Genomic DNA, 27,464 nt, shown 5'->3' with positions numbered 1-27,464 from the left:
GGCCAGCACGTGATTAAATACCGGTTGGACACAGGACAGTAGGCAATGTTCCGACTCAAAACTTAATGACTTCTGAGTCCAATCGATCTTGGGGTTATGCTTCCATAACCAGGGCATTTCCAATATCACCTCGTATTGAGGCGCTTCGATGATGTTTAGGGTTATTTTCTCAGTATGCATATTCTCTTCCCCATTTCTGACCAGTTCTAGCTCTTCTGTTACCTCCGTAATGGGCCCTGACTTCAGAGGCTTCCCATCCACTGCTAAGACCCTTTCAGGAGTGCTCCTAGGTACACGAAGCAACTCCAGGCACTGTACCAGCCCACTATCAATAAAGTTCCCGGTAGCTCCCGAATCTACCATTACTTCTATGCTATGAGAACCTTTGTTATCCGTGAGACAAATCTGCATAACAATGTGTGAAACAGAAGGAGTTACCTCAGACCCTGCCAAAGACGGAACTCTCAACACGGTAGGTTGTTCTGGTTCCTTATCTGGCAAGGCTTCTGGATTGATTGGCCTCTGAGAAGTCATGGTAGTGACTGCCACTCTCTTGTTACTATAATACGTGCCTGGCTTTCTCGGTTTCGTGGGGCAGTCTCTCACGAAATGGCCTTTCTTGCCACAATACATGCATAACCCCAAAGTTCTGCGTTTTTCTCTCTCAGCTCTGGTCAAAGGGGCTCTAACTGCTCCGATCTCCATAGGTTCAGATTTCTGTTCAGTGGAGGAGGAAGCGGGTCTAAGACCCTTCTCTGTTTTCTCCACCTGACCGTAAACCCTTTCACCTCTCCTATCTGCTAGTCTATGGTCTAGTCGCAATGTCAGATTCATCAGATCTGTGTATGTTCTAGGCTGGAGGTCTATTTGAGCGAGAACGTCTTTCATGTCGTCTCTGAGCCCCTGATAATATAACGACATCCGTTTCTCCTCGGGCCATGCAGTTTCTGCTATCAACCTATTGAATTTAGTCAAATAGGTGACCAAGTCCTGTTTCCCTTGTTTTAATACTAGTAATTCCCTGTCAGCTGACATCATGGTAGCACGCCTATCGAACACTCTTTCAAGTTCTCGACGAAAAGAGTCCCAATCAGACAGGAGTGGAATGTCATATTTAACCAAGGGTACTGCCCAGTTGGCCGCATCCACGGTCATATAGGAGATAGCAAACGCCACGCGGGAATGATTGTTCGGGAAGGAAGCAGGCTTACAAGAAAAGTGCAATAGAATTTGTGTGAATCTTGGATGGTTCTCCTGTAAATCTTTCATGACTGGCCAATGGAATGGGTGGGGGTACGTTCACTTGTATCTGCGATGAACCTTGAATGGCATCAAATGTTTTGCTAGCCTGTCTATCAACGTTCTCTCTAAGATGCGGCGGTCTCCGCTTTGGAGGCCGCCAACTCCTGTTGTACAAGCACAAGCGCTTGCAGAACGTCATCTAAAGAAGCCATTTATTTATTTATTTAAGGTTTTATATAGCGCGAACAAGATCTTTGCAGATATCAGAGCGCTTTACATAAACAGTAGGTAGGGTAAACAAGACTCTTGAAACAATATAAAATTCAGTAGTCAGTGAGTTGCAAAATAGGGTAGCAATCACACAAGAGTATGCAGACTAATAACAATCAAGAAACAATAATATGGAAGCAGTACAATGTCTAATCGGGTAAGATTATAGCACCCCAGAGGGTGAGTAAACACAGTGTGAAAGCAGAGTAGTAGTCAGTAATGGGTGCGTTGCAAGTTAGTGAGGCACTCAAGTCATAGTGTACAACCCAATAGCCAAGTTGGAAACCAATAATATAGCATCCGTGCGATGATTTAGATCCGAGAGCAGTCGAAAAGAGACTCGCATAGGTAAGCAATCAGAAGGCCCCTAATGTAGGAGCCAAGTACTGTCATTGTTCCAGTATCAATAGAATTCAGGTGAATTTAGCCTGAAGGATGGCCTTCACCTCTTTCTTGAAGAGTACAGTGGAAGGGATAAGCCTGGTTTCTGGCGGGAGTGCATTCCAGATCCTAGGCGCCATTCCTGAGAAGGAGCGTTTGTATGTTTTTTCCTTCCGGAATCTCCGTGGTTTCAGGAGGAGGGTTTTTGTGCTTCTGTTGGATCTTGAGCCTCCTGAAATGGTCAGCTTTTGAGTGAGGTAGTTGGGTGACTTGTGGTGTATGGCCGAGTGCGTCATACAGGCAATTTTCAGCTGAATTCTGGCTTCAATAGGCAGCCAGTTTAGGGATTTTAAATCAGGGGATATATGCGAGTGTTTTCTTGAGCCAGTGATGAGTCTCGCGGCCGCGTTCAGGGAGGCTCTTAGGGGAGCCGTTGTTGTAAGGGGGAGCCCGCTGAGAGCCGCAATACCGTAGTCTATCCGAGGAATGACTAAGGCTTGAACAACAGTTTTGAAGTCCTTGGGTGGAAGAAAGGGTTTGAGTTTTCTCAGCGTGTTGATTTGGAAGTTGGCTCCTTTAGTTGCTTTGCTAATATGCTGCTGCATGTCGAGATTGCAGTGTGATGCCAAGGGATTTTGCGGAGTCCACGATGGTGGGCTGGACATTGAGTGCGGTTAGATGATTGAGCCATGTTTGGGTGATGGCCTTTTTCGTAGGAGGAGAGATCAGAAGGAACTCAGTTTTCATAGCATTTAGTTTGAGGTGATTGTCGGCCAGCCAAGCTTGGGTCTTTCTTAGTGTGGTATTCAACAGTTTGATGTCTTCAGGGGATTGAAGCTTGAGGTAGAGCTGAGTGTCATCTGCGTACATATGGAAGTGTACCTTTGAAGATTGAAGCAAGGTGGTGAGTGGTTCCATGACGAGGTTGAACAGTGTGGGGGATAGGGAGGAACCTTGTGGGACGCCTAGTGTTACTGGCACAGGTGAGGACAGAGCGTTGTTGATCTTGAACTTCTGAGACCGATTGTGCAGAAAGGATGTGAACCATTTGAGAACAGTCCCGGATATGCCCATCCTGGTGTTTAGGAGCTCCAGTAGTTTCTCGTGTTTGACAGTATCAAATGCTGAGGAGAGGTCAAGAAGGATGAGGAGGCCAGACTCATTGTGATCAAGGATTTGGAGGGCGTCATCAATTATGTGTGTCATGGCCGTTTCCGTGCTATGCTTTGCTCTGAATCCTGATTGGTGAGAGTTGAGGAGCTCAAACTGCACAATGTGTTTTGTCAGTTGGAGTTGTACGCATTTTTCTAACAGTTTTGCCAGAGTGGGGATATTGGTGATAGGACGTGTTTGTGCATCACAAGAAACCAACGGAGCAAGTATTTCTTGGGCGCGTAATTCTGTCAGCGTCAAGCCACTCCTCTGTTTCCGTGTGATGCCAAAAGGGGTCCACCTCCAGACTTCCCCAACGTTGGAAAGAAGCACCTCAGAGTAGTGAGGTAGTCAGGCGAGGGAAAATGTGAATGAGGAATGGGCCAGTGGGAAGCGGGAGACCTGCAACAAAAGAATACAGTTTTAATACATATCCTGTCAACATTTACTACTCTCATAGGGTCTCACTAGAACTCACTAGTACCTTTCCACTGGCCGTAAACTCCTGTAGTAGTACTTCTAATAGGTAGGGACTCCAGCTTCTGACTTGAAGCTTTCCTACAACAATAAACCACATTGATTAATGTTCCACTCCACTTACAAGCTCTTACTCACAAAATGGAAAGTAGTTTAACATACATACCAGTATTCACTCATCCAAATACAGCATAAACACCGCTCCCAGACTAGGGCTTCCTTCCCATCCAAGAAGGAGATTTGAACGAGCCCCAAGAAAGACGCTCCGCCAGTTTGGAGTATGAGGTAAGTAAAGTATAAAATAATAAACTCAGGGTCCATAGAGATGAGAGGAATACTCCTCGAGTGTAACAGCAGTCAAACAGCAAGCGCTTCCTTCAGCGCCATTGTAATGAAGAATCCAGCTCCTACCCGAGCAAACGGTCACAAAACGACTTTCCCAATCGAGTACAAAGGAAATGATTGGCTTACTGTTGGAGAAGGGTTGTCTCCAAAAAACGAAGTGCTTCCATAGCGCTAGGAAAAGTAAACAAAACGCCAAGTCCAATATCAATCCAACAAGATTCCTCCCGAGAGGTCCAGGCGGTAGATATAACGCTGTGTTGAATTAGCGCTTCCTTCAGTGCGAACGAAATCAACACAAACAGATGAATTCCAGCCCCGGCGGGAAGAAACGCAACACCTCTTCCTTTCCGAGAGCTTCAGTCCGAGCAATGACGCTTCCAGCAGCGCCCGAAGGGAAAACACTTATTGAGGCGGAGAGAGCAGCGCTTCCTCAGCGCAACAAGGAAGGACCGGAGTGGGGCACGCCACTCCGCTAGGAATCAGGAACAGAGGGAGAGCCTCCACGCAACCAGCGTGAGACTCGATGCAAGGAAATCCGAATGCAAACTGCAGATTACGTGCACCTCAGCCCATACCTTACTGGGTATTATAGACAATGCTCCTCCCCCATCAGGCATTCTGGGAGATGTAGTTCAGGGCACACTTGACAGTCAAAGTAGGCGCTTTGGACACTGCAGGCTCCGGTCAGCGCCTGACAAGTATGTAGCAGTTTTGACCCATTTCAAGAATTATGGTCCAAATCCCATTTTGCTCAGGATCTCGAATAAGAAGGACCATTCCACTGAGTTGAATACCTTATTTGCATCTAACGATACTATGGCCATTGGCACTGCCAGTCCCATCATAGACACAATGTTGTTATATATGCGTCGAAGGTTACGTTTTGTGTATCTTGGGGGCATCAGTTTGTTCTGGTCTGAATGCACAAGATCTAGGTTTTTTGCTAAAAACCTTTGCTAGTATTTTCGATTTTGAGTTGAGTAGCAATATTCACCAGTAGAAATCCCACTGGTCCCCTGGTTTCCCTAGTTTGGGAATGAGTGCAATTGTAGCGATGTCAAGGTCTCTGGGGAGCATTCCTATACAGTATGCCTCAATCTAATTTTTTTTTATAGTGGTGGAATTATATCACTTGCCATTCTCTTCAGGAATTCCACTAGGAGACCATTCGATCCCAGGCCTTTCCCAGATTGCAGTAGTGTGAGTGCCAACTACAATCCCTTCCTTGTTAGGTCCACCACTAGTGCCAATGCCCTATGACTCAATAGCTGCCTGCAGGGGCAGTCTCAGACAACATTTTGTAGGTCTATTTCAGATAGGTGCATCCTCCCTGTAGACACATTTTTGTTTTGCAACATATGTCAATTCGACGTCGTTGGTTGCTATCAAACAATATCCCTCAGTTTTTATTCTAATTCGGGCTTTCATTATCGCTTAGGGTTGTTGAATATATTCCACCTCAGAGTCTTAGGGATCCCTTTCCACTACCTTGTATTCCTTTCTGTTTTTCTTTTATCTTCCACTTCCTGTGATAATACTACCCCTCGTATCATGATTTTATAGGCCTGCCATTGAGTGGGCGCGTTCGCACTGTATCAGTATTGTCTTTAAACTAATGTTTGGTGGATTTGTGCAGATGCCTTACTTCTTTTTATTTGTTGGTCAGATGCCATGCAGCCATTTTCCTTTCTCCCTTTCCTTGTGGCTTCTGAGTTTCAAATTGGGTGCTTAGTGCAGAGTAATCGAATATTCCTCTACCTTTGTACTCAGCATCCATGAACCTGTGTAGCATTGAGGTCAGAGTAAAGAAGTAGTCTTTGCACGAGTGGGTGTTTTGCGCTTCTGACTTGTAGGAGTAGCCCAGGGGTGTCCCATCTAATGTTCTCCAGATATCCCCCGTTTCCAGTGCTCGCATGCAGAAGTCAAGTTTTCCGGCTAGGGATTAGTATGCCTCTTTGACAGTGGTTATGTCTAAGTTTTTGTCCAGTGCCATATTAAAATCCCCTCCTAGTATAGTCAGACCCTGTGGCAGTTCTGTGAGTATGCTGCTCAAATATGTAGTAAATCCATTTGTAACCATGAAGGATATATATTTTTACAAGCACTATAGTTTCCCTTCCCTATGCTGCTGTGCAGCGTCCCACGTTATCTGTTCATATTCTAGTAATATGAAAAGCTACCGCTTTCCTGATCAGGATTGCCACTCCCCTTGAGCCCGTGGTGTAGCCAGAGTGACTCACTACCAAGTATTTCCCCCTGTTCTGTATCTTGCATTTGGTACCTTTCATGTGTGTTTCCTGAAGGAAAACTATGCTTGCTGCATATCTTGTCAGTGCTTTGGTCACTAGGCCTCTTTTGCTTTTACTCCCTAATCTGTTGACATTCCATTTCAACAGCTTCAGTGCCTGTGTTATCATTGTCATTGTTTTGGGTCCCATCCCTAAGTCCTTTACCTCCGGGTAAGAGACCTGTATTTCTCAGTTGTGTATTTCCCTCATAAGTGCTGTATGTCTTGGTATACAAATTACAATTACAAACATTTCCCCAACTCCCTCGCACCGTACCTTACTGTGCCATGATCTTTGAACTGAGCACTATCCCAGTTCACGTTATGTCCGTCGCCCACGTAACATAAGTTTCTGAAATATTAACAATGGTGAGTTGTAATGTCTGGCTGCTGTGCAGTGTGCAGGGTGCGGGCCTACAGCAAAGTTTTCATGTGGCTGCAAGTCGGCTTCATGGCGCCCACCCGCATGTCATTTGGGTGTCTCTGGGTTCTGATGCCTCAGGTAATCTCCTCAGAAGTCATTGGTGTGACCTTTGGTGGTGGCGTTTCTTCATTCAGTCCTCCCGCTCTGAGTCCTCTTCTCCAGTGTCCTACATCTTTTTCTCTAGGTTTTCCCAGTGGTTGATAGTTTCCTGGGATCAGTCGCACTGGTTCTCGGACATGACTTTAGCCTGCTCAAGTTCAGCTTGGTCTTTGGTAGGGGTCTCAGCGGCATGTTTCTGGTGCCTGCTTTGTCTCTTTTGTTCTTGCCATCACTCAGCCGGATTCCTTATCCTATTATCCGGCAGCTTGTAACCTCTTTTACCCTCATTAGTTTTGCTCAGCCTTTATTTCATTTAACAGGGAGTAATATCTGTTCTCCGGCATGGCCAGCGGCTTTTCCAACCCATAGATACCAGTCGTAGACCTAACTGCCCCTTGAGTGCTCATGCCAAGGATAGCTGAAGCATTACACCCTACTAAGGCGGAGTACCATTGAATCCACCACTACGGTGGATCACTGGTTTTGTTTATTATGTGTATGAAAATGTGCACTTCGTTTTATTCCCATATCTTTAGAGCAGTAGCACTAACAAGATCCTGATGAAGGCCACAACACTGTTAAGTGATACGCAAACAAATGATGGATGGAATGCTGAATGAATCATACATTCACCCCCAGTCAAGAGATCTGGGTTAAATCAATCGTTCTTTTGCTCACCATGCCACCCCAGTTTAGACCAAGCCATATGCAAATCAGTCTTGACCCTGTGCCTCATGGGAACAGTCCAGACCTAACTAGCAAGCCAAGTCCTCCCTGGACCGGAAACAAGCATCCTGGGACCGGTTTTACGGTATGTCACCCTTATTCAGCCAGGCTAGCTTGAATCCAGTGGCACAGTGAGCATCCTGCACTTCCATGCATGGAGATTGAATGGCAGAAGTTGATTCCATTTGATCTCCCTCCCAAGGCTGTTGTTATCTTGGCAGCTAGATGCCCTTCCCCAAAGTCAGTGTACAAATTGTACCAGAGAACACCAGGTGGGCGCTCAGCTTTTTATGGATTTCTCCAAGTCTAAGAACAGCAAGGCATTACAGAAAAGAACCATATATACGCTACCTAAGAAGCACACCTCGAAGAGGTATGGGCTCATTCCACTTGAGCCAAGTCTGCTATTGCTGCATTGGCACGCAGACTGCCCTTCATGGATATCTGTCAGGCTGCTAAGTGGGTGCACACTTTTACAAGGCAATATTCTCTTGACAGTCGGATCCATAGGGATGGCCACTGTTGGGATGGAAAGTCCCTCTTATGGTGATGGACGTGCACCTGTGCCCCAGCTGCAACAATATCTGGATCCCTGGTGCTGATTCTAAAGTCCTGGGCGAAAACAGATTATGTAACATAACCTAGGCCTTTCTCACAGATTGTGGTTTTGTTCGATGGGGGGCTCCCAAAATCCTACCTTCCTAAGTGGTAAAGGGATATTGCTCTTACAAAACAGTTAAGTAGTACAAGTGTGGCCTACTCATGTAAAGTTATGCTACTGTGTGTTTAACTCCTCCATGGCCAACATGGTGTTACCATCTATTTGTGCCTAATTACTCCCATGGCCTGTGTTGTGGGGCTATTAAGTGTTGAGTCGCATCTGAGTCTGGAAACGGATTATAAAAAGTGGAGCTTTAGCCTCTCAAAATTGTAAAGACTGGTGCCGTGCATCACTGTGGAGAAATACCGCACAACTTCGGCCTGTTGTAACTAGGACTGGGGACTTAGTGCTGCAAGTCTCTATGTTGACTGAGGGGACATTACACAGGAGAATCAAGCCCACCCACCCAGGAACACCAGTGCCTACCTGCTTGCCGAGACCAGAAAAGCTTGTGAGGAAGAGGAGGGGTGGATGGCCTGGAGGGAGCATGGACCAGCAGTGGTCCTGTTGAATGGATTCCAGAAGCAGTGTGACATTTTTGGGTCCGCATTGATGATTGCACTGATTGGGTTGTCCATCCTTCAACCTTGTGATGCGCTACATGGCGGAGCAGGCTATCGGCCATGCAAGACTGTGACCCAGAGGAACCATCCCCCTGGTGTTGCGCTGTTCACGCCTCAGTATGCCAGGTGGGTGCAGCAGTGAAGATTAAGGGCCGTTGCCCTGGTGCATCAGTGTCGAAAGAAGCAGGCCATTGCCCGTGCAGTTTTGTGTCTCGAAGGGGCCATTGCCCTGCATGCGCTGTTTGCATTGTCTCCATGCCAGGTGGGGCTGTGGGGAAGATAGAGGACCCTCACCCAGGAGCAGCGTACGCGATAGTGAAGAGTATTTGATTGCAAACAACAGCAGCAGCTTATCAATTCAATCACTTTAACACAGACTAAACTGAGACTGCCCGCCGGGCTCAGGAAGACTTACCGCAGAATTGGAGGGGCAGCGTGGATGCCTGCTGCATCGCCTACAGCATCCAGACTAATGCTCACCACCGGGTCGCTGGTGCGCACCCAAGCTTACTGGACGGCAGCTCCAGTGTGAGCGAGTAAGTATGTTTACTGGGGAACTTGCTCTGACTAAAAGTGCTACAGCGCTGGGACACTTTTACTTTTAAGCAGCCATTGTGGAACTTCTAAGGCTTCTACTGAATAGCCAGGCCCAACCTGAATGTTGGTTTAAACAAATGGGGAATAATCGCTATCCTTTAGATAAGGGGGTGGGACTCTGGGACTTACCTAGACAATACTATAGTGTCAGTGTTGCAAAGACTTTGTTTATTATTTATTGTGTGCTGTATTTCACTTTTGTGCGTGTAAATAAATAGTAGTTTTCTCATAAAAGCAAATATGTGGTTGGAGATTAGTTTGTTGGGGTTGCTGTGTGCTCTTTTTAGTTGTGAGTCTGTGTACACTGTTCACTCACCGCCCTCCTCAGAAGCCTTGGGGTGCCCGACCTGAGCTACTAGTGAGAGTTATGTGCTGAAGTGGTAGTACTTGGCGCAGTTGCTCTGGAACGATAGTAGGTCGGGCCTTGGGACATCAGGAGTAAAAGGTCATAACCACCATGGTTGGTAACAGCAGCTCCTGTTTGCCCCATAGCCCTCAGAAAGGGGTTCTCACAGACATTTTTTCAGACCCACTACCTTAGGAGATACTGCTTTGGTATTTATTCACAATGTGTGGTATCTGCGGTTAGAAATATCCATCAAAAGAACAAGTTACTTGTGAAATGCTCTTTCCGGTGGAAACTCTGACCACAGATTCCTCACCAGAGCAGGCTCTGTATGATGGCTTCTTAATATGGGTCCATTTCAAGGAAACTGTCTATTGAGTTGCAGCACATTTTGTCTATCCTGTGACTACTTAAGTCCCTTCTCCTTGTTGAGATCGGCCGTCATCATTTCCACTGAGAATTCACTGCCGAAAAACTAGAAGCTTCCACAACTCAGAATACTATGACCGTCTTTGTTCCAGAGGTCACTTGCGGGTGGCTCAAAGTTCTTAAAGGGGTTCCTTACTGCTGAGAATCAATATGCCATCGCTGATGTAAAGCATAAAGCGCACTGGGGCAACTGTTAACTGTTCTGGGCTTCATCACCCTCAAAGTCAAGGGTGAAGGATACACGGGGCAGCCAATTCATACACCAGTGCCCTGTTTGCAATTGCAAACAGGACGCTGTAAAGAGCAGGTGACATTGTGGAACAACACAGCAGTTGAGTAGACCCTAAAACTTAGGCATGTTTGCCAGGTGAATTTCAGAGTGATTTAGATGGGTGTTCTGTATCTAGAGTCTTTAATTGTTGATATCCAGCATTGAATTCCAGCATGCTGAAGCATCTTGACTCATTCAGATCGATAATTGTGTTGTCAGTGGGCAGCAACTTTCCAGCTTAATCATGTGATTTGAAAATTATATCTTTGTGCAGATGTGCAACTGAGCAGGCTGCTTGACCTTTTTCAGGACAACATTAAGGAGAGTGAGAAATAGGGAATATTCATCTTCTTGAGGGTTAGAATCCTCCAGCTCCTTTGTTTCCGGATTTATATTCAAATGAGTTTGTGTTAGAGGGCAACTGTTCTGTACAAGTGGTACGATAGAAGCAATGCTTTCTTTTTTCTCAGGTATCCACTTCCCTATATCAGAGTTAAAAACTCAAGTATGCTGTCAAATGCACGGAACCTGATGTTAACTGTATCCGTTTCAGTGTTTCATTCTACTATCTTGCATTAAAGGAGGTTGCAAGTGCCAGATTTCATGACAACCAGGTAGAACTTACTGAGTGGATGTAAATGTATATCAAGGTGGTCTGCAGTTTTGGGTACGGCAATAGCGATTTAAACTGGATGACTGCCATCAAATTTAAAGTTGCCCTCGTTTCTAGGAGGCCCACCACTTAGAGCCCTTAATTCTTCCTTTGACACTTGATGTGCCCTTGTCATTGTGTAGCTTTGTAGTATGTCTGCGATATTATATGTACTTCATACTGTCACTTCCGTCAACAGTTGTGAGTCACCTTCAACTGGACTTGATCTTTTCAGACTCTGCAAGTGACCATGGATTCTGGTCTGTTCTCCTGATCCAATATTTCTTTTTTTACTTTCAACAATTAACACTGTTAATTCATACTTTATTCATCCTTTATATGTGCTGCTCTGGGTCTGGAGGATTCTTAGGGGCGACTAAGCTGCACAGTATCCATAGGTGGTGTGTATTTGCTGTTACATTCTCAGCTGCTTCAGCTGGAAGGCACTGTAGGCCTGTAGACTGTGCACTCTCTACTCTGCCACTTTGACACCTGCTTGAACTATTCCACAGTGAGGTGTGGGAAGTGTCCAGTGATCCTGATTGATCTTGCCTTGTCTGGCTCAAGAGGAACCACTTGCGGGTAGTGTTCATCTGCAGATTGAAAAGAGCTTTCATGGCCTTATCGACTCTCATGAAATTATCCTCCATCGTTGTGTTCTTTTTGTATGATATGCCTCCTCTACCATAATGTGGAGCAGCATGAATCTCAGTGTCATAATATGTGAACTTTATCCCCTTTGAATTGTCATGTAGTTCGGTCATCCACATTTTCTCTTGACGCTTTCGTTGCTGGGGAAGTGAGGAGATGACAGTAGGAATAAACTGGCCACCAGGGCCTACGTGGGCTCAGTTGCCTCAGAGTGACCTTTTCTAGAATGAAAACACAGAGCAGTGTCTGGGCACAGAAGTGCAGCACCATCAGTACGTGTGTTAAATGGGTCTAAACAAAATGGTACTTCACCAGTTGGTTGACAGTGTGACGGGGGCTGTGTAATGGCAGCACACCTAGTGGAGGTACCAAGCAGAGACCCAACTACAGAGAATTATATTGTGAGCCTCTTTTTAGGCCAAGGGCCATGTCTGGTACCAAGGGTGTATGCCTGGTATAAGGTAGGTGTAATGCAGCCAGTGTTAAAGGATCTACGTCCCTCCATTATTGAACATACCAAAGGAAAAGGATAAAGCTTCATATGTATTCAGATTATTGGCAAATCTCTTATGGAAAGTTCTTGACACATCGTTTACTTTGCACATATTTTCAAAAAAAATCTGGGTTATATTTATTATAGGTTTTTCTTCCTGTATACCATATTCGTGATCATTAATTTAAGTTTTCGTTGCTGTTTAGAAACAGAAGACACAGAAGATGATGCAGAAAAGCCTAAAATCTTATGGCTTATGTTCTACAATATGAGAGATTCTTCTGAAATTGATCGAGAGTGCTATGAAGACTTACCATCTAATGTATATGTTTGCTCCGGACCTGATGCTTCTTTAGGAAATGACAATGCTGTTAAACAGGTAAAAGCCTGTTCATTACATTTTATTGGTAATACTTTGTTTTGTGTGTTCATTATTTTAAAGTCATCTTTTTATTGATTTTTGTTATCAAAGCCACATACGATCGCAGTTACCACAAAGCACAGATAATTAACATCTGAAAACCTCCCACTGAACGCAGTATCCGTGTCCATCTATCCCTCATAGAGGGAAACTATAAAAATGTAAAGGTAACTTTAGCAATGAATGTTCCTGCTGGAGAGAGATCGAAGTTTTAGCTAGTGGCTGTTTCCACTCATTCTCAAATAGCGCTGAGGATTAAGATACCTGCTGCAAAGAGCATGTCCTTGTGTGTCCAGAGTTCTTCAAGCCAATAAGGAGATCAGCTGACCTTTGCAACAATGCTGGCAGTCTCTAACTTGGATTGTCCTATTTGACCCCCTCTATCTGTCCCCAGCATATATTATTTTGGCAAATATAATTGTACAGTATTTCAACTCGGACTCCAAATTATAAAAGTGAAACTACAAGTTCTAAAATGCAATGTAATGTTGGCTAGAAAGCTTGGCCGGTAGATATCACACACAATAAATAGCAACTTTCAGAAATAGCTTGCTAATGTGGCTTGTTGTCAATTACCAATCAGCAATAAAAGAAAGCAATCAAATTTTCCTTAATTGTTGAATGCTCTTAATTTCTATTGACTTTCCAATTTTTAAATATTACCAATCTGGAGGGAATAAATGTTTTTTTAACTTCTCACTGCCATGCTTTGATAGCTTGGGATGAGAAAAGTTACAACGTAAAACTGCTGGGTGAAAATATCTGCTATGTTTTTTGCACAGAAAAGCATAAACATGACAAATGTTTGCAAGCACAATAATATTTTTTTTAAGAAAAAGAAAGTGAACAAACCAAATCGATCCAGTTTCACATGAAAAGCTAGAGTAAATAGCATATGCTAGCCTGAGGACGGTAAAGCATAGATCTGAAGTCGCTGCTTGTCCAATGCAGCCCATATGTTTATTTGTTGCATTCTGGTACTTGTAGTATTGCTTTTCCTAATATAGATGCAGAAGTACAAGTATGTTGGATAAATGTGCACAGGGTCAACTATTTGCACCAGAAATAAAACAAAGTCAGATTTATATGTATGGTCTAAAGCAAGATTTCTGATAGATACATCTGCCAGTGGATTCTTCACCTTGTGAATATCCCCCTGCGTCAGCAACGTTCGGAAAATTCTTTTGTAGTACGCCGGCGTGGATGACGTCATAGGAGCACGGCATGGCGCGCGACTCCGACTGACATCACCGACTCCTTATTAGGCCTACGTCGGCGTGATGACATCAGTTCCCTTTTTTCCGGGTCGTCAACGCTAACGGTTTCTTGGGATCTTCTATTGTGCGGATAGTAACTTTGTTACTATTGTGAACTTTTGTTCTGTATCTGTTTGGAGTGCTGTCTTCCGTCGAAGATGTCATTGAAGAAGACAGGATTTAAGCCATGCGACTCGTGTGCCAGGATGATGTCCATTACTGATCCTCATGGTGACTGTTTGTGGTGTCTGGGCTCGGATCACGACGTCAAGGGTTGTAGTTCCTGTTTGAAGATGAACCCAAAGGCTCTCCGAGAACGAGAGGCGAAACTCCTTCTTGCCAAAATTAAGGGTAAGGATACCAAGAGGACTTCGAGGTCAAGATCAAGACGATCGAAGTCGAAGATGAGGTCGAGGTCGAGGTCGGAGTCGGCTTAGAAGTCGGCTTCGGGGCATGCTTCGGGTTCCTCGAAGAAGAAGCATAAGAGGAAGAAGCACAGTTCGAGACACGATTCCGGCAGGGAGTCGGACTTGAAAAAGAAGTCATCTTCTCGAAGACTTCAGAAGGGCATGATATCTCCCTCTCCAGCTCGTAAGCCTGAAGGTGAGGCCTCGCCTTTACAGTCTCGGGAGCCAACACCAAATCCGGAATCAAATCTGTCTCCGGAGCCGTACCAGTCTTCGGTGCACGATGAAGAGGAAGTTGAGGCTCCTCAGGTTTCGGCGACTTCTGCACCCCGAGGAACAAGAGGAACAGGAGGAGTCTAATCCGGTACAGCCTCCTCAAGGGTAACCAGTGGGTTCGTACCCTCAGTTTCCTGGTCCAGGTCAGGACCCTTTGCATTTTCTAAACGCCATGTATGGCGTATATGCGAAAGCAATGTAACCCTCTGGTGCACCGGCTGGTCCCATGGGTCCATTGTCATTTAATCTGGGAGTGCCTCAAGCTTATGCTCCGGCGCCTTTCTTGACGTTTATGCCGGCGCCGTTTCCACCGTGGCATAGCTCGGCACCACCGAGGTCATCGACTCTGTGCACGGCGGCGCCGGCTCCGGAGCGACCTCGGGATCAAAATCGAGGTTGGACGCCGGTTCCAGCTTCTCATTCAACGGCGGCTCCAGCTCCTCATTCGACGCCAGCCCCGACTCTGTCAGAGTCGTTACCGGATCCGACGACGTCGATTCGGATGGAGTTGCCGAGGCGTAGAGCGCAGCGCCTTATGGTGGAGAGAAATTATGAGTAACCTGAGGTTGAAGAAGGCGAACTTCAGGATCAGGTGGATTACTTTGAAGAGTTGCAGGATGCAAGTGGTTTGGAACTTTCACCGGAATGGGAGTTGCCCGCTGTATCTGATACTCCTTCTAAGGATGTGGCTCCTTACCATGTGGTGATTAAGAAAGCTGCAGAACTCTTAAATTTGACTTTACCATCTGTGGAGTACAAGTCTAACATCCTTACGGAGGTTCTCCATTCTCTGTTCTCTGGGGTTGAGCCAACTCTACCATTTACCGAGGCTCTAACTGAACCTATATTGGAAGTCTGGAAGATGACTCTTACTGCTCCTGCGGTGTCAAAATCAGTTGCAAGACGCTATAGGGTGGCACCCGGAGATCCTGAATTCTTGTCTATTCATCCTCTGCCAGAGAGTTTGGTGGTCCAGGCTGCTTGCTCAAAGAAATCAGCAGGTGCTTTTTCCCAGGTTTCTGGAGATAAAGACTCTAAAAAGCAAGATCAAAATGCGAAAAAGGTGTTTTCGTCAAGTAGTATGGCCCTAAAATCCACAAATGCTACTTGTCTGCTAGGCAGGTATGTTCATGCTTTGATGGAAACAGTGAAGCAGCTATCATCTAAGCTTCCTGAGAAGGATAGCAAGAACTTTAGTGAAGTGGTATCTGACACACAGGCTGCAGCTCGTCAGGTCATACAAAGTGGTATGGACACGGCGGATTCAGTGGCTAGGATCATGGGGTCTTCAAATGCCACTAGAAGAACTGCTTGGTTAAAGACTTCAGAGTTTTCAGCTCTGATGGATTTGGCCTTTGATGGCACAGGCCTTTTCGGAAAGAAAGCTGATGCTGCCTTGGAAAGGTTTAAAGATAGCAGAGCGACAGCAAGATTTTTGGGTCTGCAGACTAGAGGCTCTTTCACCAAGAAGTACAAGGGTTTTGGAAGGTCTACTTTTCGTACCTATAAGCAGAACCAACAGCAGCAGCAGCAACAAAATCCTTTGTAGAAGTCCTACAGGGGTATACAAAGGGGTCGTCCTCGTGGACGTCAAGCCTCCTCCTCCAATATCCACCCCCCACCTACAGCAGCAAAGCAGCCCTAGATCCGCTATTCCGGATCATGTGGGTCCTGTAGGGGGTCGGCTTACTTATTTTCTACGGGATTGGGAATCTGTTACATCAAATCTTTGTGTTCTCAATCTCGTAGAGAATGGGTATGCTCATCCCTTTCGGGAATTCCCTCTCAATTACCATCTTTGCCAGGGTTTTTGCTCGGAGGACCACCTGTTGCTCCTTCAGGAAGAGGTACAGGTACTGTTCAAAAAGGGTGCGATAGAGGTGGTTCCAAAGCAGGAAAGGGGTCAGGGGTGCTACTCCCGGTATTTCCTGATCCCCAAGAAGGATGGCAGGCTTTGTCCAATCCTGGATCACAGGATCTTGAACCTTTACCTGAAGCAGGAGAAGTTCAAGATGCTCACCCTTGCACAGGTTCTTTAGGCGCTACTGGAAGAGGACTGGATGGTGTTGATCGACTTGCAGGATGCGTATTTCCACATCTCAATCCTGAAGTCGCACAGGAAGTATCTCCGTTTTACGGTGGGGTTGCAACACTACCAGTTTGCGGTCCTTCCATTTGGTCTTACTACTGCGCCTGGAGTCTTCACCAAGTGATGGCTGTGGTGGCTGCACATCTCAGAAGGCAGGGATTCCGGTATTCCCTTATCTGGACGACTGGCTGATCAAAGCAGAGTCTCCAGAGATAGTTCTCCATCATCTGCAAGAGGCAACTCAGTTGTTACACAGGTTGGGTTTTTCGATAAATGTAGCCAAATCTCACCTGGTGCCCTCCCAGCGCAACCTGTTCATAGGTGCGGTAGTGGACACAACTGTGTGTCGTGCATTCCCTCCTCCTCAAAGGATTCGCGACATACAGGAGTTGATTCCTTTATTTTTCAATGGACCGGTCGTTCCAGTCCTGAAGGTCCTTCGCCTGCTCGGTCTGATGGCTTCCTGCATTCTGTTGGTCAACAATGCACGCTGGTACACAAGGGCACTCCAGTGGTGCCTCCGCAGGCAGTGGTATCAACACAACAGAGAGCTCAGGGAGTTTGTGAGGATCTCCAGAGAAACTGCAGCGGATCTGACTTGGTGGGGAGTGGAAGGCAACCTGTCTCAAGGGAAACCCTTTCAAATGCCTCCAGCTGTGGCCACAGTGATAACGGATGCATCCACTCTATGGTGGGATGCTCATCTGGGGGATCTGGAGGTGAAGGGTCTTTGGCCTCCAGAGGAAAGGTTGCTTCACATCAACCTTCTGGAATTGCGGGCGATACGTTTGGCTCTCAGGGCCTTCCTCCCTTCCCTTCGCGGTCGGTCGGTTCAAGTCCTGACAGACAACACCACCGCGATGTGGTATGGCAACAAACAGGGAGTAGTAGGGTCGCAGTGTCTCTGCAGAGAGGCTCTGCGTCTCTGGTCCTGGGTTCAGGACCATCAGATTTGTCTGATGGCAAATCATCTGGCAGGATTTCTGAACGTTCGTGCAGACAGTCTCAGTTGGCAGTTCTCAGCCGACCACGAGTGGAGGCTCCATCCGGAGGTAGTTCGTCACGTCTTTCGGACGTGGGGAACTCCTCAGGTGGACCTGTTCGCCACTCGCGAGAATGCTCACTGCCCGTCGTTCTGTAGTCTCCAGTATCCGATGCAGGGAGCTTTGGGGGACGCGTTTCAGTTGAGTTAGGACTCAAGACTCCTTTACGCGTTATCCCCCATACCCTTGATTCCTCGAGTTCTGAGGAAGATTCGCCAAGACCGGGCCCAAGTTATATTGATCGCCCCGGATTGGCCAAGAAGGGTGTGGTACACAGATCTTCTCCACCTCTCCTCGTGCCCGCCTCTCCGTCTCCCTCACAGGGCAGATCTCCTCTCTCAGATGGAGGGGCAGGTTTTACACCCCCACCTCCAGACCTTACACCTTCATGCCTGGAGATTGAACGGGGCAACCTGAATTCCTTTTCTCTCCCGCACGATGTGGTGGATGTCATTTTATCGGCCAGGCGTGACTCCACTAAATCCATTTATTCTTATAGATGGTCTAAATTTGTTGTTTGGTGCGGAGAGAAGTCCATTGATCCTATTAGGGCTCGTTTGTCACATATACTTCTTTTTGCACTTTCTTTAGCACGGCAAGGTTTGCTGTGGCAACGGTTAAGGGTTATCTTTCAGCGTTGTCTGCTTTTCTCTGCCTGCCGGTTCAGCCGTCCTTATTTGAATCTCCTATTGTTTTGAGATTTCTGAAGGGGCTTACAAATAAGTTTCAGCCTACTCCCTTTGTTGTGCCTCAATGGGACTTGAATCTGGTGCTTACTTATCTAATGGGTTCTCCTTTCGAACCTATGCATAATTGTCCCTTGAGGTTGTTGTCTTTTAAGACGGTCTTCCTGGTTAAATTACCTCCGCAAGGAGGGTAAGTGAGCTTCAAGCTCTTAGTTCAAAACCCCCATTCTTGACCATTCATGCTGAACGAATGGTTCTTAGGACCAGGGCTGCTTTTCTACCTAAGGTGGTAACTCCCTTCCATCTGGGGCAGTCCATTACCCTTCCTACCTACTATCCTCCCCCTCAACCTTCCAAGGAGGAGGAACGGCTTCACCGTTTGGACCCTAAGAGGGCGGTGAGCTTTTGTCTTGATAGGATTCAGGACTATCGACTTGATGACCAGCTGTTTGTTGGATTAGCTGGTTGCAGAAAAGGAAGAGCTGTGCAAAAGCGCACACTTTCGAGATGGATAATTCTATGCATCAAGATCTGCTATGCCCTGGCTGGTAAGGAACCTCCTGAGGGTATAAGAGCTCATTCTACCAGAGCAAAGTCTTCCACATCTGCTTTGTCTAGAGGTGTACCTGTCGAGGATATTTGCAGAGCCGCGACTTGGGCCTCCCTCCACACCTTCGCGAAGCATTACTGCTTAGATGCCGATGTGAGGAGGGACGGCTACTTTGTGCGCTCTGTCCTCCAGGATGTTCTGGTATAGGAGAGTGGACACCCTCCACCGGGGAGTGGGGACTGCTGTGGGACTCTATTCACAAGGTGAGGAATCCACTCAACTACACAAGAATGTCAGAGGGTCTAGACAAAAGGGGATGTAAACCAACAATGTAAACCATAAGGCACACCAGACCTTACCACGTGTCCCAACACCTCGGATCAACCTACCATGAGACCTATGAGATGGTCAGGCAAGGATGCCCATCAGTCACCACACGGAACCGCCCTTCATCATATGGGATTCACTTGCGACCTTATCAGAGGGAGACAAATGTCTTCGCATTCGAGGGCCTAGAAGGAATCCACTGGCAGATGTATCTATCAGAAGAACAAGTTACTTGCCTTCGGTCACGCTTTTTCTGGTAGATACAGTATCTGCCTGTGGATTCCTCACTGACACGCCCGCCTCCCCGTTGTCCACTCTTCTATACCTGTATTTATGTATTTTATGTATATTTATATTTATATATATTGGGTTTTTTCATACCTTGGCAACGCACTGTGTGTGTAATTTTGAATTGTATGTACTATGTACACTGTATATGTGTATATCTACTGTCATTGGTCCATCCGGGTGCCTCGAAGGCACGGAAAAAAGGGCGGAACTGATGTCATCACGCCGACGTAGGCCTAATAAGGAGTCGGTGACGTCAGTCGGAGTCGCGCGCGATGCCGTACTCCTATGATGTCGTCCACGCCAGCGTGCTACAATAGAAATTTCCGAACGTTGCTGACACAGGGGGATATTCACAAGGTGAGGAATCCACAGGCAGATACTGTATCTACCAGAAAAAGCGTTCCCGAAGGTAAGCAACTTGTTCTCCTTGGACATCCGTGGGACACGTGAACCTTATTCATTTTTTCTAATAGGTGCATTTCTGTTTTCATATCAGTAGCTACCAGAGTGTGGGTATAAAGTTGCATTTGTTATTTTATTTTCTCTTGGGTTAGCTATTAATCCGAGGCTTATAAGGAGCTGAACCGATCACAAGCTTTCACTGGATCGCTGATAGTGACAACAGATGGCCTTAAGGGATGGGTCTATGGTAATCAATTTTGCCTACTAGAGGAAGGGCTAGGCCTTCAGGAGAGTCCTCCAGTGGAATTCCTAAATTACAGGAATCCAATGGTGACAGAAAATACCACAAAGGCGGTCTCCGTGTCAGGCTTCCACTCTTGATAAACAGACACACTTCAGGCTTGGAATCGTCATGCACACAGACATTGTAAACGGGGAAATGTTATATGAGCAAACTGAGAACTTGATAACTGTTCTTCTATAAATCATGTTTTCTTTTTCTTTATGTCAGTTATATTTTACCGCAATGCGTTTGGACTATTACCCTCAGAATACACTGGATTGTAACACAGCGTCCTTGGTGACTAACCGTTTTTGGTCTCCCCCTAAAAACAAATCCCCTCCATTCATTTGTCAAAAATAACCATAGTTTGCAGTTCAATGCGGAATTCATTGTTGACATAAAATAAACTTTAAAACTAACCCTGTAATATTGTTAAACCCTGGGAGCAGAGCATTCATCTGAATTGTATGTCCGAAGTATGGACCACTACTTTTTACTGTAACCCGAAAATGAGTTTGGCAAATGAGACCTGCCTGGCCTGTCATGGCAGTCCGTAGTATTTTGGAAGGGGGCGGTGTTGGGGCTTGGGAAGTTAAGGCAGGCGAGAGAAGTAAGACATGTTGAGAGGGGGAGGGAAGGAAGGGCAAAGGTAAAAAGGACTTGTGTGAATAGAAGAGCAAGAAGAAAATGAGATGCCAATGAAGCTTATGAAGTCGGAATTTTGTTATACAACTGGGACAGAGAACAGCGATTATGAACTCCTAAAAAGCTCGTACTCCTGTCCATCGAAATCACTAGAACTAGTTTTCAGCAGCATGAAACGCAATGTAAACGCATTTGCAATTATTTTCAGGCTTATGAGATTTCATTTAACTAATTTGGTGCATTCTGTGAGTTGTATTCGGACTCGATGACGCACTTTGGGTCACAATTGGTGATTTATAAAAGAAAGCCAAACCAAAGGATTGGAAAACCAACTTCCCACTGACTCACCTGGTATCTCAGGCTTTGCACAAAGTACATGCTATCATTATCTGAGATCTCAAGTTTTCCTGATGATAATCTTGAATAGAAAAACCAGTCCTGATGAAGCCGATCTTTCATTCTTATTTTTTAAAGCAGAGAAAACTCACGCTTTAGATGCTGTAATTGCTCGCTTCTAAACAAGAGGAGGGTAATCAGCTGGGCCAAGCAGGCTGCAGCGGAGAAAAGAGCCCAGAAGCAGGAGGGAGAAGGGGGTAGCTGCAGCCTGAGAGGGAGCGAAGAGCAGCTGTTCAGAATAAAAACAAACTGCAAAAGGTGTTGCAGCAAGTGCATAGGAGATTAAGTGAACTGGGAGCAAGGAACAGGAGAGAGCATAAAGACACAAAGTAGTTCACTGAAGGAAAACAAATGGCCTATAGTGAAAGGATCCATGTAGCAGGGCAATATCCAGGGCGGAACAAAACAGTCACAGACAGGACAAATGTATGCAATTGACCAACGAAAACAAAGGAATGTGTAAAGGCAGAGAAAGGAAACAGTGGAAAGTGCTGAGCATGTTTAAAAGCACATAGACTGAATACCACATGCCTCGAAGATACCGTGCAAGCGCTGCCTAATCAAGACCTAAAAAGGAGAAGCAAGCACAATTCTCCTCCGAGACTGCCTTATCTGTGCCATCTGCACCTTCTAAAAGGGATAGACACAGCTCTCATACATCCTTATCTGTCGCCTCAACAAGCCATAAATCCTCTACCAGGGCCCTCTCTAAGGTGTCTTCACCGCCGACGAACAGGCCTACCACTGTCTCGCCGTCAAGACCGTCAATAACAAAAACAACAATGACACCATCCACCGATGCTCCCATCTCATCAACGAAGATTCAGTCATCAACAAAACTCTTGTTGACGCTCCCATCTAAGGCAATCCCATCAACGTCACTACTGTCAACGATGTTCCCAGCGATGATCCTGCTGATGGCGGCCCGTCGACGATAGCTCCGTCAACTTGCATCCCTCTGATGACAACACAGTCGATGCCACCATCGATGAGGATACAGATCATAAAAGCAACCAAAACCTTTCTATGTCCTAAGGTTTCCTCGCCCAGCAAAGTCTTTCCTCTGCCTCCAAGCCAGTTGCTGGGCCTTGAGGTATGTGATGATGACGGACACATTATGAGCCATACAGATAATATTCTAACTCTCCACTTAAACAGAATAATCTACATCTACCTATATCCTTGGTCCAGGATCTGCAGGCTATGCTCATGGACTATAAGAGATGTTTTCCACATCCTCCTGAGGAACAACCTGGGCACTAACACCGCAGTCTGTTACCCCTCTTACTCCATCACTTATGCCTCCCCCAGCCACTCCTAGAATGACATCTTCTCCACATATAGCAGTGCCACAGTGGGAGGAAGCAGCCTTATCTGATGGCAACAGAGAGGAGGGCGAGGTTCCTAAGCCTCAGCCTCCTTAAAATGAGTGGGATGACTACGTTCTACCCAAGCCGTCTCCTCAACAGCCTGTTGATTCACCTCCTGAGGACAGCAGAGGTTTCCATAACCTTCAGGAAAGATTGGTAACCAGGTTCCAGCTCGCTATGTCCGTTAAACAGTCCGGCAGTTTCTTTTACGATTTTAAGGAGCAAACAAGGTAGACTGTCCGGCCTATATCCATCATTCACCACGTCTGGCAAGAAGGGACCAGGGTTATTAAAAACCCTACCGCAGTGGTGGCTGTCCTGCCTCGTATCGATAGAAAGTACTGAGCCCCTGAACATTCCCCTTTAGGCTTGAAAGGACACCACAAACCAGATTCAGATACTTTCTCAGGTGGAGCAGTGTAAATCAAAGAACCCTTCCACTCCTGTTTCAGCACCACCGGACAAAGAGGGGTGTCGTTTGGACAATAGTGGCTAAAGAGTGTCCACCAGGTCTGCCATCAGAGTGCATGCAGTCAACGCCCTGTTGATTCTGGGCGGTTACGACTGCCAAATGTTGTCAGATATAGTTCCATCATTGACCTCATTCCAGAGGACAGAAGACATAAGGTTAAGAAGATCTTGCAGGAGGCTGAGCATACCTCCTCTGAGACAATAGATTGCGCCATGGACATCACCTCCACAGGCTTCCGTCAACTAGCCGGCGCAGCATTTATAAGGTGCCAAAGATAGCTCAAGTCAACTTTTTTCTGACCTGAGGTCCAATCTAAGATTCTGGACATGGCGTATGATGGGTATACGTTATTTGGCAAGCACATTGATGACGCACTTCTTGCCATTAAAACGAACACTGATACTGCCAAATCTCTCTGCACCCTCCAGTCAGAAATGGGCTTTTTTGAGAAGTGGAGGGCGCAGTTTCCCTTCTTACAGTGGTGGCTAACATTGACCCCAGCAGTAGCAGTCCTACTAGCCCCAATAAAGACTGGAATATCAACAACTATCATACCATCAACCCTCCTTAGCAGGTTTTTCTAAGCAAGGCCTCCGAAAAAGACCACCACCTCAGAGCTGTGACACAGGTCACAAGCATTGACCTTATCCAGGTACCAGCTACACTACCTTCTCATCCGGTAGGTGTGAATATCTCCAATCACCTCTATCATTGGGAACGCATCACCTCAGACAGATGGGTTTTAGACCTAATCTCCTATGGCCATACCCTAGATTTTATTGAAAGACCTCCAAACACTCCACCAAGCGGAGCGCACCCCCCTCGTCTTCAATTATTACGGAAGGAGACCCTCATAATACTTGCCAAGCGAGCAATAAAGTTCCGACTGCTCAAAAGAGAAAAGGATTCTACTCCCATTTTTTTCTTAATATGCAAGAAATCAGGAGAGTGGAGACCTATCCTAGATCTCAGGAAACCCAATCTTTCTGGATGATAACTCTTGCCGACATTCTCCACCGTCTGACCAGCAGAGACTTTTACATCTCTAGATCTGGAAGATGCCTATTTCCATATCCCCATCCATACCAAAAACCGCAAACATCTCAGATTCCTAGAAGCTGGTACCCATTACCAATTGAAAGTACTTACCTTTGCCTTCAAGTCAACCCCTCGCATATTCATCAAATGCTTGACAGTGGCACTGCCATCAGGAAACAAGGTCATCAGGTATTCCCCTCCCTGAATGACTAGCTGCTAAAAGCTACAAGCTCCTGCCTGTCACTTTTTCTCAAGCTAGGACTCAGGATGAATTGGTGAAAGTCTTCCATCACTCCCAGTTAGATATTTCGGTTTATTGGAGCCGACCTGGGCCCAATACAGAACAAAACCTTCCTCTCCCAGGAAAGACAAGGGAGGTTGACAGACTAGGCTCGAAAGTTCTCAAGAAAACAGTCCATTTCAGTGAGGTTATTCAAGTCGCTCCTGGGCCTGATTTCATCAGCAATCAATTTAGTCCCATTAGATCACCTGAAGATAAGGCCATTACAGGAAGAACTGCAGATCCAATGGCTTTACTCGGAAAGGTCCTTGAAGGACTTCATATCCATTACTCTAGGAATGATAGACACGCTGAAGAGGTGGTCTCACAAAACACATCTCACATGGCCTCATATGAATGGTATCATATTTCATTATCACGGATGCGTCAATGAAAGGCAGGAGAGGCCACTTACAGGACCTTCAGATCCAAGGAAAGTGGTCAGCACATCAGATGACTATGCACATCACCAGTCTGGAACTTGCTGCAATTTCTCTCACCCTGCATGCTTTCCTCCCAAGGATCGCATAGTCCTCGGTGCTGGTCCGTACTAACAATATGACCAACCTGTATTATAACAACAAAGAGGGAGGAACCAAATCCTTAAAACTTTCTCAAGACGCCCAGGAGCTGTGGAGTTGGCTTATGATCCGTGAAAGCCGAACACATGTCTGGAGTGCACAGCACACTAGCGGATGCTCTCATCAAGATCACAGACAGATGCTACGAGTGGAAACTAGACCAGCAGCAGCTAGACAACATATTCTCACTGGAGGGGAAGCCAGCACTAGACGTCTTGGTGACGAACAGCAATGCCAAATGCCAGTTCTATGCCAGTTGATACCCTCTCCCAGGGTCAGGGGGGGAATGCCCTTTCGATGCGATAGTCTGGAATTTTTGCGTACACTTTTCCCCCGTTCCCACTGAATCCCAAAGTTCTCACCGAGATGGAAGCTAAAAACTGTTGCCTTCTCTTGAAAGCTCATAAGTGGCCCAGGCAGTTCTGGTTTACAGAGACCAAGCCCATTTGCCTTCCATCAACACCATCACTCCTGACATTGCACCAGGGCCAGATATTACACCCAGAGCCAGCCTCTCTCCACTTGCACTCATAGCTCCTGAGTTCTATGAATTTCAGTACTTGAACATCACTCAAGAATGCAGAAATATTCTTTCCAATGCAAGAGCGGAAAGCACTAACAAGACTTTACAGATTGAAGTGGAAAAGTTCTGTCTCTGGTCAACAGAATGACTTACATCATTTCATGCCTCTCCTGAACCTGTTTTTACCTGATCTCCTTTCTCTGGCCAAGTCAGGCCTTGTTTATGCATCTGTCAAGGTTCACCTTGCTGCATTTTCAAGGTACAGATGTTCTACTCAGGCTCTGTGTCTCTGTTCGGCAAGACTTGTAAAACAATTTGTTGTAATTTCTCTTTAAGTTTTACATTCCGTGTTGGGAATGAAGTGACATCAGCGAGAATGTGTTGCTCGAGCTGAGTCACAGAGTGTCAGTTTAATGCTGCTGCAGCCATAAGTTTCCCGGTGGGTGTCAAATAAAAGTGAATATCGTTAAACCTGCAGTATCCTTCGTTTTATTACTGGCGACGCGGGACGCCCACCGAAGAACCCAGCGTGACAGAAAGAAAGGATAAATAAAAAGGAAGCAAGGTCAGTGACAATTTTACGCGGAGGTCGAGTTAATTGGTTATGTAACGGAAGACCTGCACGAACGTTTTGGTTAACAAAGTGTTAACCGGATTTTACTTGTGGCTGAAGAAGAAGCGTATAATTAAAACGCTATTAGAGAGTTATTGAATAACTGTTGGCAGCATCATTTAAAGCATGCGCGTGAAGCAATGAGAAATAATCTTACCGCGTGCAAAGAGACTCCGACATTGTTTTCACTTTGAGTGACGTTGTTTAAACGCGAGACAGGAAAGAGAGTATACGTGAGCTAAGGCTACGTGCGCTACGAAATTTAAATGAGCATGCGCAGTGAACTGTTCTTGCTAAAGTAAACAGTGAAGACGAATACAAAAGGAAAAGAGTCTTAGCCAACATGTGTCAAAGAGATTATGCTCACAGAGAATACACAGCGTGTTTTTAGCAGTAAAGAAGATTTTCTAGATTATTTAAAGTCAAGAAAGAAGGCTTGAGCGACACAAATCGATACATATTGGATGAAAGAGTCAAGCATTTTCAAGATAAGTTAATTATTTTAATTTATTTTGTTAATTATTATCTTATGTATTTTTTTTTAAAAAACAATTAGCTTGAGGTTTGCGACCACTAAAGGAAGTGGAAAAAATGTGTTTTCATCATTTAGAAATGTCATGCTGAGGGACTTATCAATGGATTTAAGTTAGCTTATTATTTTTCCTTCTTTTTGTTGAAATGTTTTTTTAGATCATTTTTCTGTCTGTTTTATTAGCTTGTTAAGTTAATTTTCTTTACAGGATGGCTATGGTTAGTGGGATGAGTCAACCACCTCAATTCTTGAGCAAACAAGGTAAACCTGTCCTCCCATGGAAAAAGTGGAAACCACTTTTTGATTCCTATCTGATTGCTATTGGTGGGAAAACATTTTTGGCAGCAAAAAAGCAAGGTGTATTTTTGCACAATTGTGGCATCGTGGGTAGGAATATATATAACAGTTTGGATCCTATACCTATCGGCAGAGGGGCAGGAGAGCCGAATGATGTTTATGAAATGAGTATTCTCTCACTTCAAAAACATTTTGGAGCATACCTGAATATGGTTATGGAAAAACACATTTTTTTATGCATATTCAAGGAAAAGGAGAGAGAGTTGAAAATTACGTTGCAGCTCTCAAGTCGTTAGCATAAACGTGTGAATTTGAACAATTGACAGACTCTCTTATTCGTGACCAGCTTGTTCGGTGCACAAATGATCCAAAAATTCAGGAAAAATTATTGTCAAAGAATCCAAATCTAAAAGCTGTCATAACGATTGTTGAGAGTGTTGAACACACCTCTCATTGGGTAAAAGAAATACGTAAAAGTCCGAGCCATGTTGAACCTGTTGTCAATCTAAGAAAAGATAACCAGGACAGCATCTCCTCTGAAAACCAAGTTGCGGCTATCAAGAAAGCGACCAGTAAGCAGGAGAAAAGTTCTAGTGAAACTGACAAACAAAAGTTCAATT

General features: G+C 45.6%; 1 protein-coding gene across 2 annotated transcripts in view; it reads left to right on the top strand.

Moving 5' to 3' along the window:
* CHM (CHM Rab escort protein) overlaps positions 1 to 27,464 on the top strand; it is a 980,660-nt gene that overhangs the window by 908,367 nt on the left and 44,829 nt on the right. Inside the window, exon 14 of one of the 2 annotated variants that reach the window (XM_086918782.1) lies at positions 12,279 to 12,445. In XM_086918782.1, coding sequence (XP_086774908.1) covers positions 12,279 to 12,445 — 167 coding nt within the window. Of the gene's footprint in view, positions 1 to 12,272; positions 12,446 to 27,464 lie in introns of both variants that reach the window. The other variant, XM_086918781.1, reaches the window with a different exon arrangement.

The sequence above is a fragment of the Lissotriton vulgaris genome, chromosome 4_1, assembly GCF_964263255.1.
Source record: "Lissotriton vulgaris chromosome 4_1, aLisVul1.2, whole genome shotgun sequence".
Taxonomy (NCBI): Eukaryota; Metazoa; Chordata; class Amphibia; order Caudata; family Salamandridae; genus Lissotriton; species Lissotriton vulgaris.
Note: the sequence above shows the minus strand (reverse complement) of the source record. Positions and strands in the feature narration are given on the sequence as shown.